We start from the raw sequence: 13,385 nt of genomic DNA on the forward strand, positions 1-13,385 counted from the left end.
TCATGCTTCCATAACTGCCACCACTGCTACGGTTACAATGACTTTAATGATGCACTGTTCTGCCTTTGACTACCCCTGCTGTCATTGACAGTATGTCTCCGCATGATACGCCTCAGGTTTACCCTACTGTAACCCTTTCTTCTGCTGTGCCTGATACTGTTCCTGCTACCCCCCCACCCCCCCTCCATCGGGGACCAACTTCTTTTAAGTGCTCCTGAAGAAGATGTCTGAGAAGAAGTCAGAGAAGAGGAGTTGTAATCAGCGTCGTCTTCTTTGTCCGCTGCCACCTCCTCACCTTCTCCTTCCAAAGCCCACCAGCAGAGGAAGAAGGTTGCCCACCCCCAAAGTCTGTCATGGAGCTTCAGGGTCTCTCGCTGGCTCTCCCCAGTCTCTGGACTCAAGGGCCATGTCACTGGTCTCGCAGAGACCCTGTGACTTGGGAGCTTCAAGTGCTTGAGTCGCACCAACCTGGACACTCGAAACCAGTTACGGGACGTTACCTTCCAGGACTGGTATAGTACTGTGCTCTGCCCATGTCTCTTCGGACACTTGGGTAGAGGAAGCTACTGATGATTGTTCTGTATGTGATTTGGGAGCTTCGAGTGCTCAGACCTCCAAGCAAGACCAAGTCACTCCAGGTACTTGGGGTTCGCCGAAACCTTGAGCCACCTCCACCAGCACTGGGAAGTCAGCTCCACGGTCTGGTTCAGGCACTAGAGAGATGACTAAGCATGCAGATGCTTCTTCACCCCCTGCTAGTTCTCACTCAAGTACTCGGCCACTGTCCTGTCCAGGTGTTTCCAACTCAAAGGTCCGAGCACCTGGAGAAGCTTTGAGGAGGCCCTCCACACAGGCTTCTTCTCGTCAGGAGGCCACGGCCTCGAAGAAGACTGGAGTAGTCATGAGGACAGCCTGAGTTCACGCTTGGGAGTACACAATCTCTCGCCTCTGGTCATCCCCCGTTCATGTGAACAGGTCTGCTCACCTGGCAACAGCCTCCGTGTACATTCATGTGAACCCGTGCGCTCTCCTCAGGACAGCACCCTGCCACGTCAATGTGCACAAGGGCCCTCTCCTAGACCCATGCAGCCTTCACCACTGTGGGTTGGTGATCGCCCACGGCTTTCCTCTTCTGCCAGGGCTTCGGCCTCCAACAAGGCGGGAAAGAGTGCTCGATCCCTCTCACCTATCCCCTTAACCTCCTGGGGTTATGCCAGGAGGCGTGAGTCTGATAGGAAAGACTCCGATTGCGTTGCCACATCTGAACATAGCCCTACCACGAAGGCCTATGTTCTGGGTTCGGTCGTCGGATCACCTCAGATGTATGCCCAAGTGGTCAAGAAGGGATCCTGGGGTCTGCCGAGGTTCTCCCTCCTACAGGGAGAGTAGACTGGGAGGACCATGTCCTGGAAGGACCCAAAGGTCCTCTCCCCCAGGATTCGGACACCCCGAGATACAGAGGACCTTTGCAGAGATCATTGCACTGATCCTCCAGCACAACGATCTCAGGGAAGGGGCCATGGCTGCATCTGTGGATTGTCCATCGTGCCTGGAAGCTTTTTGGAGACCAAAGAAGGAACCCAAACCGAGGCAGTTTTGGAGCAGGTGAACACTCTGGTCTCTGGGCAGGAGAGTTTGTATTGCTCCAATTGCTTGGGTAAGCTACTTTCTCTTCCTCTGCCTCGACAGGAGTGCTACTACACGTCCTCAGAGGGGTCCCTGCTGACAAAACAGGTTGACCCAGACCTGGTGCGTATAGACCCCAAGTCTCTCGCAGCAGCAGCTTGGTGCAGAGAGTATCACACACACTCACAGGAAGAGGCAGTGAGCCTGGAAGGTACCACCATGGCAGCATTCCAGGCAGTCTCCTGGCTGGACCTTTGGTCTTTCACAGTGTCCAAGGCTGCTGCCTCCTTGGGTGCCATCATCCCAGGAGAGGACTCCACCTTCGGGAGGCTATGCCAGTCTGGAGATAGGGCGATTACCTATTTGGCCCACCAGATGGCTAACCTGTGGACAAATTTGGTCCTGAAGAGGAGGGATGCCATCCTTACTTGTATTGCCAAGTTTGTGGGCCCTGAGTAGGCATTGACCTTACGGAATGGACCACTGCTGGGTTTTGCCTCGCCTCTTTCTTTCCCAGAGATCAAGTAGACGCTGAGGTGAACAAGCATTGTGTCGAAAACAATGTTATAGATTTCTTCTTGCTAGAAATTTTTCATGGGTTTCCTGGGAATGTAACAGCTTCTGATGGAGGTTCATCAGCAGCTGTGTCGTTCTTTGACTTATGTACCAATATACTAATAATATAAACTTTTCAGGTGTCCAAAACGCTTAGTCATTATGGAATTCCCTTAGGGAGTTTGGTCTACTAAGGATTAGGTAGTCCTTATTCCATGGCCTTCCTAATTTAACCTGGCAGAGGAAGAAGGCTTTCACAGTCTTCTGAGGTACATTCTGATGGTTATGGTGTTCTCAGCTGAATAGACTGCTGCATTGGAAAATGAGATTTCCAGTTGCAGTAGTCCTTCCTCCTGGGGTAGATTCTTCTGATGGGTGTGAGGTAGTCTTTGTTTCCTGACTCAATCAGCCCTACGGTATGGGGCAAGCTTGGTGAGCAGAGGGAAGAGTAGGAGAGTCATTAGCACTCTTGTTCATTGTCCTCTACTTTGTCATCTACCCCCCACCTCGACCTTGCTTTCTTTCTCCGTACAGGCAGGCATCGAGAAGGGAAGGTCTAGTCTTTGTTTAAGAAGTCTTTATAGACTTCTTTTGAATGCTCTTCTTACTGGGGGAGGTGGGGGGGGGGAACAGTCACTGGCAGTGATCGGCTTTCCCAGGTAGGGTCAGCACCATGGTGGCAACTCACTCAGACTCAAGGTCTGCTCCCTCTGATCTTTTAATTAGCTCTCTTACTCACATCAAGTTGAGGCTGTTGGGCTTGTTCACTTGGTACGCAAGATGTCTCCTTATCACTATGACTCTTTGAAGTCACGCTGAGAGGGGTTTGTGTGCCCTGCTCATTAAGGGGTTGCACTGCCTGTTTTCTAGTTGCATGCATGGTCTGTGGATCAGGTTTACCACTGGCAAGAGGGCACATTGCTCTTTCGGTCTGTCCATGATTAGACGATCGTAGTGGACAGGTGAGCAGAACATCTCTTCTCACTGCAACTCCTCAGAGTCTCACAGAGAAGGGTTTGGGCATTCCGCTTGGTGAGGCATTTGCAAGACCCATTTGCTAGTTGCTGAGGTCAGTATCTTGTCCAAGGAATCCTAAGCCTGGTGTAAGTCTAGGGATGGATTCTATTCCATCTTTATTCCCTCTTTTGAGAGCAGCATCTGGGCTGAAGTACATGCTGGAGTTGGGCAGGGTACTGGTGATTGCACTTTGGGCATCCTCTCCCAGTCAGTGGCTGGGAGGTGTCTCCCTTGACCTCTCTCTTATAACAAGGGGGAGAAGGAACTAGGTAGGGTTTCACCAGCACCAAAGTGCTTTCTGACATGAAGCCTCCTGTGGGAAATGTCATGGTTCTCTGAATCATTCCTTATTTGAGTAACTCCATGCCCTAGACGGGGCACTGAGGCCCAGGGCCAGTAATTTCACCAGACCAGTTGGGGTTCAGGAGTCATGACTTCCCTTGCTTGCAAGATAACCAGGACCCTGGCAGTTTTATGGCGGTTCTTGACTCACTCAGTTAAGGGCGACTGATCTCCCACCTTAAGAGTAAGTCTCCTGTATAAAAGATGATGGTTTGTATTTCCATAGGAACAAGTAAGACATTTTGAATACAGTAACAGTTTGTATATATTTTCTAGGTATACAGACCAGAATCTTTTTAGTCCCACCTCAGCTGTCTCACTCAGTCCCTATGACTAAAGGAAAAGTGGGTGTGATGGTTGGTAAGTGAGGGATACTCCCCCACTCACCCCCCCATCTCCACCCGGTTAACCATCTTGTTACGAGGTTTTTGACTGGTTTCTAGCTTTTGCTGAAACATACTCATATAAAAGACTTAAATAACCTAGGAAAAATGCAAATTGTATTCAAAATTTTTTATTTTTCACGTTTTGATGGCAATATAAATGATGTAAGTTGGATAAATGGGTAACAGACAAAAATGAAGATTTGTATAATTAAACAACATTCATCATATAGCTCCTTTCTAATGTTGGAAAAGAAGTGGTTTATGAAATCATGCCGTAAACACATTTTCCACTGTTTTGTAACTATTTTAGAAGTAACTGCAATGAAATATACATTTTTGAAAGATATATTTTTCAGTAGAGTTAGTTATGGAAAAAGTCAAATAACATTACTATTAGAAAGTTGTCCTTAGAAACTTACCCCTTTTTTCTGGTTTATGAAAAATTAATCCAATATTATAAACCCATTTTGTACTGTGTATTATACAGGTGTAAGAAATAAACTATTTGAAATGGTAAAAAGTGATGCTGAACCCTGTTCTTTCACAAAGACATCGTCATCAACCCTCTCAGTAATCTGAATCTCATATTCAATGTCATCATTTATTGTATCATTCACTGTCACTAGATAATTATTCAGCATAATATATGGTTGATTATTGTGAGAAGAGTAATCACCCCCATTAAGCTGTGCTGTGTTTTCTTTTAGATGTCGTAAATAATATCTTGTATATCTTCACATGTGCTCTCTCCTATAAAATTGATATGTCACATTCTGATATTACTGTTACAAGCAGTACACAATTTACAGAAAAATAATAATAAATATCTCAAAGCACTGGAAACTCACAAATCCAGCTTAGGGGATAAAATTAAAAAGTCTTTTAATGACCTATGATGGGAACAAAGCATTGGGTCATTGCTGAGGATTAACCAGCTGCAGAGTTGGCAATCACATTCCCTTTCTCATCCAATGAAAGCAGAAAGTTTAATGTAATACTCTTGTGTTTTCCGGTATAGTGTAATTCTGACAGTATCCAGAAAAGCAAGGTGTTAATAGTTAAATTCACATGAAGTTTTGTTTGCCATTATTCCTAATGTTTAGATAGATTTTTTTTTTTTTTTTTGCATTTAAAGGTTATTGCTGAAGAAACTACAAATACTTACGAGCTTATACTTTTGAATAGAATACACTATAGAGTGTAGGCCAAAGGCCAAGTGCTGGGACCTATGAGTTCATTCTGCACTGAAAGGGAAATTGACCTCACAGTTGCACTATGAAACAATTGTTAGAGAGGGTAGAAAGCCTGATTGAAGAAAGAAAAAATGAGCAGAGATACAGTAAAAGGAATGAAAGAGGTTGCAGCTAGGGGCCGAAGGGATGCTACAAAGACCCTTAAGCAGTGTCTACAGTGCACCACACAAGGTGCACTGATGGTACCACTCCCTTACAGGGGCGTATATCCTCTAAAACATGTAGTTCTAGAAGTTTAATAAAGTTTTGCTTCTGTAGAGGGTTCTGTGTTGTCAGAGAGCTGAGTATTTTAAGAAATGTCACATGGACTAACTAGAAAATGTATTTTTCAGTGCATTCTGTGGGTGAACTTCAATCAACTTGTTGTTGGACTTGCATTTAGTATGGCATGTTATTATCTGCTGTGTTTGAGAGGGTATGACCAGTCACCTCAGCTTCCTACTTTTCATTGGGTGCTATTTGAATTGATTATATGCATACTTTTGGAGGAAATTGGCTTCTACTACTCTCACAGGTATGGTATGTAAAATTATCTGAGATGTGGTAAAATTTCTGTTTTTGTCTTTTGTCATTGGTTTTAGTTCAGTGTTATAAGAATTATTTATTATAGTAGTAGACTGTAACTAGGTAAAGCACAGAAGTAAATTGTTCATTTAGGGGATACTGCCTACATTGTGCTTTGTGCAGCACATCATGGTCATTACTGTAGGCAAATCCTATGGGCCAGCTGTTTGAGTCTAGAATTCAGACCCAGTAGTGTAGTAAAACTTTATAATGTTAATACTCAGTTTGTATGAAAGTAATCATATCTTGGTTCACAGTCTTGATAGATGTATTTGAGTGGCCTATTTCAAGGTGAAGAACTACTTACTTAAACACTCAGGACTTCAAATTGGGTGGTTTAAATGATTCGTACTCAAGTAAGGGAATAAAATCGTAGCAAGAAAAAAGGAAATTTATGTACAAGAAAACTTTTTTACCTCTATAAATTTATAAAAAGTTACTTGCCAAACATTGTTTTTGCAGCTTGTTGATTTAGCTTTAGTAGATTTATTACATAACTCAAAAGGTTCGTTGAATTTCATTCATGCACATCTAAGAAATTAATATACAGTAATGCCTGAATCTTACATGGTTTGAGTTGCGCGAATTCACAGACGCGAACTTTTCAGTGGAACCTAACTAATTGTCACACGCGACTTTTTTTACAGACATGACATTTGTGAATCCTCAAGAGAAAGAGAATGAGAGAGATAAGGGTTGTCCTTACTTAAGATAGTGAATTTATTTATCAATTACAGGAGAGAGAGAGATTGTCCTTACTTGAAGTATCAAGTCAAATTATTTATGAATTATTACGGAGATGGAGAATAACGTGAGAGAGAGAGAGAAAGTTATTCTTATGTTAGATATCAAAAGATGGAAATTAATGATTTGTGAAGGAAAAAGAAAAAAAAGGAAGAGAGAGAGAGTACTAGAAATCCTTTGACTCGCTGTGGGCAAGAATTGACATATTTGACAGCTGTGCCTTTGCCCCTTTCTTCAAAGGTTTTTCAAAAGATCAGGAAATGATACTGCATTTGTTTGTTTAAAATATCACATAATTTACTATAGAAATTTATAAATTTTGGAATTACAGTTATATTATTATTATTTAATCTTATTAATATTTGAAAATTAGTACTTATTATTAGGTAAATTGTTTATTTATCAACAAAACAAATAAACATATTCAAGTACAAAAAATTCTCTCATCTGAGTAAGGGATGAGAGAATTTTTATGGTTACATGTATATGTTTATTTGGTTTGTATGATAAATGATTTACCTAATAAGTACTAATTTTCAAATAATAATAATAATTAATAATAATAAAACTGTAATTACAACATTTATACATTTCTATAGTAAATTATGTGATATTTTAAACAAACAAATATAATTTCCTGATCTTTTGTGAAACTTTGAAGAGGGGGCGAGGGGAAAGCTGTCAAATATGTCAATAATTGTCCGCAGCATGTCAAAGGATTTCTATGTACTATCTCTTTCTTTCTTTCTTTTTCCTTTTTCCCTCATAAATCATGAATTTCCATCTTTTGATATCTAACGTAAGAATAACTTCTCTTCCTCTCTTTCTCTGTAATAATTCATAAATAATTTAACTTGATATTTCAAGTAAGGACAACTCTCTCTCTCATGTTATTCTCTCTGTCTCCATAATAGCTGATAAATAATTTCACTCTTAAAGACAACCCTTATCTCTCTCTCTCAATCATAGTTAGCACTCTCACATTTTTACAATTACTTATTTCTCTGTATGTCTTTACCTGTACAGTAGATAGTTCAAATTGATCTAATTTTACTTGTACCATCTACGAACTGTAAATGCGCTAGTGTGGAAAATATGTTCTAAAAGATAGACACATAATAACTAAGAGTTGTATTTGTTCAAATAAAAAACACTGTTCCTGAAAAAGCATTTCAGAACAAAGAGAAAGAGATGTAGAATAAAGAAGTATTAAAAACGAGGTTGAAAAGACTGCTAAAAATAGATTGGTCGGAAGGGGAGAGAGAGAAATTCTCTTCCAACTCTCTATTTTTATGTCAACTTTTTATTTCTTTTTTTTTAAGGGTAATTGTATTAAGCTAAGTTTTATATGAAATTACAGTAACTTTAATTTCATTTAAAAGTTAGCTTAATAATTTGGGAGCATGGTTAGGATCATATTTAGTGTTTAAACTCTAGAAATAATCATTTATTAGCATTTTTAGAGACCGTGCCAAACTTGTGCGAAAATTCGCCTTGCGTGATGGTTCTGGAACCTAACCTCACGTAAGTTCGGGGTATAACTGCATGTATCAAGATACTGTATAAGCTTTGTTAAAACAGTAAAAATAATTTTCTTCCCTTTTTTTTTTTGAGTACAGTATTCCAAATAATAATAGGTAGGAAGATGATTTTTTGTAACTACTGTACTTCTTCATACTAGAAACAGTGAAAGTTGTGGTGATGAAATAAAAATTAATATAGTTACTCTTATTTTGAAGATCAAAATGAAATAGGTTGTTATGATAGCCATGCCTCCATAATCACAAGATCTTTTGTTTTATTTTGAAGATCAAAATGAAATAGGATGTTATGATAGCCATGCCTCCATAATTACAAGATCTTTTGTTTCCTTATATCAAAGGTAACTCCCCTGAGGAGCGAGTAACTTGCATAAAATCTTGGTTAAGAGTTTGTGACCTTCAAAAAACTTTGATGCTTGCTAGTGACATGGTGATTGACTGTTTCATGAAAGCTCACAGAACTATAAACCTATCAAAGAATTTTTTAACTATAATACTCAAGGATATATTTATGTAGACGTAAAATTTTTTTTGAAGTATTGATTGTTATTTTTTTATGCCTTATTGTTTTTGGCTTACCACTTAAGAGCTAATGTACGAATCCTTAAATATCTTAAGAGGGTCTTAAGAGGATAACCAGTTATGGATAAGATTGTTTATACAGTCATTCAACACACTTAAACTCTTCCTTTACAGACTCTTCCATCACCGCCTATTGTATAAACATTTCCACAAGATGCACCATGAATGGCAGAGCCCTATTGCCATCACGGCCATCTATGCTCATCCTCTAGAACACGTTATGTCAAACCTGATGCCAGTATTCCTGGGACCACTTTTACTTGGCAGTCATGTGGCAACAGTCTGGCTTTGGGCCAGTTTGGCACTGCTAAGCACATTAAATGCTCATAGTGGATATCATCTTCCTTTCTTCCCTTCACCTGAAGCTCATGATTTCCACCACCTTAAGTAAGTAGAGTAGCATAGCAAATTTAATTTTCTGTTAACTCCATAGGCTTGAGAAATTAAAAACAAAAATAAAAAAAAAAAGTCCTTGCTTAGATGGGAGATGGGAGCTGATGTGCAAATTCATTTGTTAAGTGATGTGTAGGCATGGGGAATGAAGTAGCAAAAACTGCGGAAGCCAGGGACTGATCTTGAATCATTTCAAAACCTCCATCTGGCCAGGGATGCCAAAACGCCTATTATGAAATAGTATTTACTTCACCACAAAGACATTGCTTATATAAATAGCACAATTTGTGGTCAACAGAATCCTTGACACTATTCATTGTGCAAGAGATTATGGTAGTTGGCCCATAACTATCCACGTACTAATGGATCCCTGTCTTTCCAGCGGCCAACAGCCCTTCTTTCGTGTGTCAACCACACTGTTTATGCTTGTTGAAACCTTTTAGTTCAAATTGATTTCTGTGTTGCATAATTCATATTCTTATAGTTCAAATTGATTTCCATGTTACATAATCCATATCATTCAGTCATATAAGGAATTTCTTGTATTTCATCCATATTTGATAGTGTAGCTGCTGTTCATCCTCAAAGGAGTACTCTCATGGTCCATTAGAGGCTCCATAAGATGGACTGACTAATATCAAGAATTCTCTTTTAGTTGGTCTCAGCCATTATTAGTGCACGCTGACACTTGATAGAGTATAGAACTCAAGATAAGTGGGCTCTTTCTCTTATCTACAGCGATTACCTTGGTTCTCAATTCCTGTTGTCAACCTGCAAGAAGTAGCAACAGTGACATCACCTGTATGTCGCCATTGTAGACATGGCACCGTATGTCGGCCATCACTATGTCAATGACACAACCATGCGAGACCTATCTTATCCATTACTTTCTTAGTCTCTGCAGTGTCAACACGTCCGTTGATGAAGTGCTTCTAGATCGGTCATCGTAGAAGAACCAAAACTCAGTAGCAAGCTAAGAGCTGAGTTTTAAGTCCCAGTGAAAAGTTCGAGAAATTGTTTAGCTGGTTGATTATTTCGTGAAGTCGAAAAACTGGCATCTCTCGCAAATACCTTAGTAATTATTTAGGCTAATTAGTGCTAAGCCGTGTCCTAATTCACGTTACGACATGTTGGGAAAAAACACTTGCTGTCATCAGGTGTAGCCGACTGTAACTCCCCAAATCTTGAGTTAAGTGAAACCAATGGTTTGATGGTACATTTGAACCTCTTAAAACTGGCATTTTGCGGTCCGGGAACTCTCATGCTTCGGCTGGGTTTTGAATCATCCACCGTTAGTTCATTGAGTGGCCACAAAGGCAGCTCAATATAGTGTTTGCAACTTTCCGACAACAAAAAATATGCCATATCTCTTTTGTTTTTATGAAAATAATTGTTAGTAATGAAAATGTGTAGTCAAATATGTTTTCGGTATAAAATTTAAATGAATAAATATATTTTTTTAAAGATTCCACTTGAGAAGGCTCTACAAAGTCAAAATTTGTAATCAAAACAATGAGACATTTGGCATACATGAATTCCCTACTCTTAGAGTGCTTGAAAGACTTACAGGTGATACGGTTTTGATCATTTCTTTTATATAGCTGTATATTTACCCATTCGATATGCCACCCATGAGATAAGATGATACTAAAGGTAAGAAGCGCAAGCATAAGTCTTTATCGATGCTAGAAAATGATTCTATCCTTCCCCTCCCGTTAGCAAATGTTTAGTGGTTCATTTTCCTCAGTAGATGTAGTGTGCTTTGTTTACTTTTTGACAGTGAAGTGTCAAGTGCACCGAGTGATCGCCATAATTCATTCTTTATTTTTGTAATTTCATTACCCTCTACAGGCAGTCTCCGGTTATTGGCAGGGGTTCCGTTCTGAGGGTGTGATGATAACAGAAAATCCCTGCAAGAAGAGAAGTCCACCTTACTTGCCATTTACGTAAAACATAAGATCTAATAGGACTTTTAGGTCTGTATAAGGCACTTTTCTTAAAGAGGTTTCTGATAAAATACTAGCAGCTTTCGCTTCCCTGTCTGCCATCTCATTTCTGCGAATCCCCATGTGAGAAGGGACCCAACAGAAAGAGACTGATTTATACTGACAATAGATATGAAAAAGGCACTCCTGAACTTTTTGAAGTAATGGATGAAAGCTATAAAATTTTTAATAGCTTCTAAAGTGCTTTTAGAATCTGAGTATATGGCAAAATTAGTGTCACTACTTTGAAAAACTAAATCTAGGGCAGAGACTACGGGTGTTAATTCGGCAGTAAATATTGATGCAGAGTCAGGTAGTTTAGCTGTGTACGCTGTATCATCATGGATAACAGCGTAACCAACACCACTATCTGACTTTGATCCATCTGTATAGATCTTTGTATAATTCGCATGGGTAATGTCATGCTCTAAGAATTTTCCCCTAATCTCTTCTTCAGTGCAGTTCTTTTTGTTAAACAGTTTGTTACATACTAATGCTTCTGGAATAAGCCATGGAGGATTTACAGGATATTCTACTTCCAGGACTTTCTGGGATTTAAGATGGTTATTCCTAACATCCTCATTCAGTCGAATTTGGAATGGTTTAGAAGCTCTTGTACAAGAAAAACTTTGAGATTCTGTTTCCTTCAGTACTTGAAAGGAGGAATATTTGGGAGCACTTTTCATTCTAGCCACGTATCACAACCCCTAGCTCTTGCCTTCTTAGGTCAAGGGGAAAATGATCCGTATTGACATACATACTTTCAACAGGCGAAGTTCTAAAAGCCCCTGAGCATATTCTCAACCCCATGTTGTGTATAACATCCAGTTCCTTTAGCTTGGTTTTACAAGCTGAGGAATAAATTTGACAGCCATAGTCTAGCTTAGATCGACAGAGAGAGAGAGTCATATAGCCTCAGAAGGGATTTCTTATCAGCCCCCCCAACTAAATCCAGAAACAACCTTTAAAATATTCAGAGACTGTTAAACATTAGGAAGGATTGACCCTTTTAGACTAAGTGGTTTAGTAAGCATTTTGTTTAATTTTGATTGCCGATCGCACCTAATGGCACGAAGATATAAACTAACCAACAATAGGTAAGTATCCAAATAATTCATTTTATCATGAAAATTCTCATTTTTTATGAGGTACTGTATTAATCCTTTATCTTTATTTTAGACTAAGTTTACTGTATATCAAAAGTGATTCATATTGTAGAATTATATTTTTCATAGTGTTTTCTTTTTTGCAAGGAAGTGTTAAAAGAACTTCTCTGCAATGAGAGTGCTTGTAGTTGTTTCAACTAAATCAGTATCGTCAGATTGGGATTCTTTCCCCCTTACACCTAACTTCTGTGGAAACCCCTTTCTGTTCTCTCCTTGTACCTGTATGATGGTTGGGTGTGCAGCAAGGCAGCAGAGGTCTGCACTTTGCCCCCCCCCTCCCGAGATGGCATGCGAGTTGCTGGAATCTCTTGTTACCTTCAGACAGCTAGTCAGAGAGCTCTCCTTTTATGAGGGGTCTTTTGACTTTGGCTGAAAACACCCCTCCTGTTTCAATCAGGAACAGGAGGAGGGGTGAATGTGGGGACCCCCTTGGCATTGGACCACTTTTATTTTATCTGCTGCAGTAGGAGAGATGAATGATGGTCATAGAGGAAGAAGGGGAGCAGAGACGGTTCCCTGTACCTTCTGTTGTCCAGCCCTGAGTTCTGCCTCCACTTGACTGCCTTGCCTCTTCCCCCTTTTTCAGGTATTTTTGCCATTATGAATAGTGGAGGGTCGAGTCTTCTCTTACTGGAAATTTCTGTGGGATTTTCCAGGAGTGCCTGTTCCTGCTGTTTACTGGTACTAACCAACAGAACATTAGTGTCACTGGCTGAGGTTTCCTGTTCCATTGGTGCTTCCTGAGCTTTTCAAACCATTAGAGTTATCGTTCTGGTACAAGTCCATTGTGATGCTTGAGCACAAGCATTCTCCAAACCAGTATCTATTCATCACAGTATGTAGTTTCAGGACTGGGTCCTCTGAATAATCCAGTTATTGATTTCTTCAATCTCAAGGGCTAGGTGATTGCTTAACATATTTTCCTGTTTTTGAGCTTCCTCGCAGAATATATTCATTCCCGTGTTTTCTTGCAAGTCTTTAGTTCTTGGACATGTTTGTCTGGGGCTTGAGTCCTTATTTGCCCTCTGTTTCCTGTTTGTCTGGGGCTTGAGTCCTTATTTGCCCTCTGTTTCCTGCTCAAGTAGAAAAATCTTACTTTCAATGACTTGATTTTCTTTTGAACCAAAACAATTTAGGTGGATTAAAATTGAGACCTCAAATGGCACTGACCCTGCAGGACGTTTTCCTTGGGTACTGTGGTGGTTGCCCATTAATTTGTGGACTAGTTCAC

At 40.1% G+C, this 13,385-nt stretch overlaps 1 protein-coding gene across 1 annotated transcript in view; it reads left to right on the forward strand.

The window, feature by feature from the left end:
- Window positions 1–13,385, forward strand: part of LOC136853241 (fatty acid hydroxylase domain-containing protein 2-like) — a 78,438-nt gene that overhangs the window by 49,245 nt on the left and 15,808 nt on the right. Inside the window, exons 5-6 of the mRNA XM_067128621.1 lie at window positions 5,512–5,693; window positions 8,725–8,997. Of these exons, the coding sequence (XP_066984722.1) occupies window positions 5,512–5,693; window positions 8,725–8,997 (455 nt within the window). The remainder of the gene's footprint in view (window positions 1–5,511; window positions 5,694–8,724; window positions 8,998–13,385) is intronic.

Source organism: Macrobrachium rosenbergii, chromosome 3, assembly GCF_040412425.1.
Source record: "Macrobrachium rosenbergii isolate ZJJX-2024 chromosome 3, ASM4041242v1, whole genome shotgun sequence".
NCBI lineage: Eukaryota > Metazoa > Arthropoda > Malacostraca > Decapoda > Palaemonidae > Macrobrachium > Macrobrachium rosenbergii.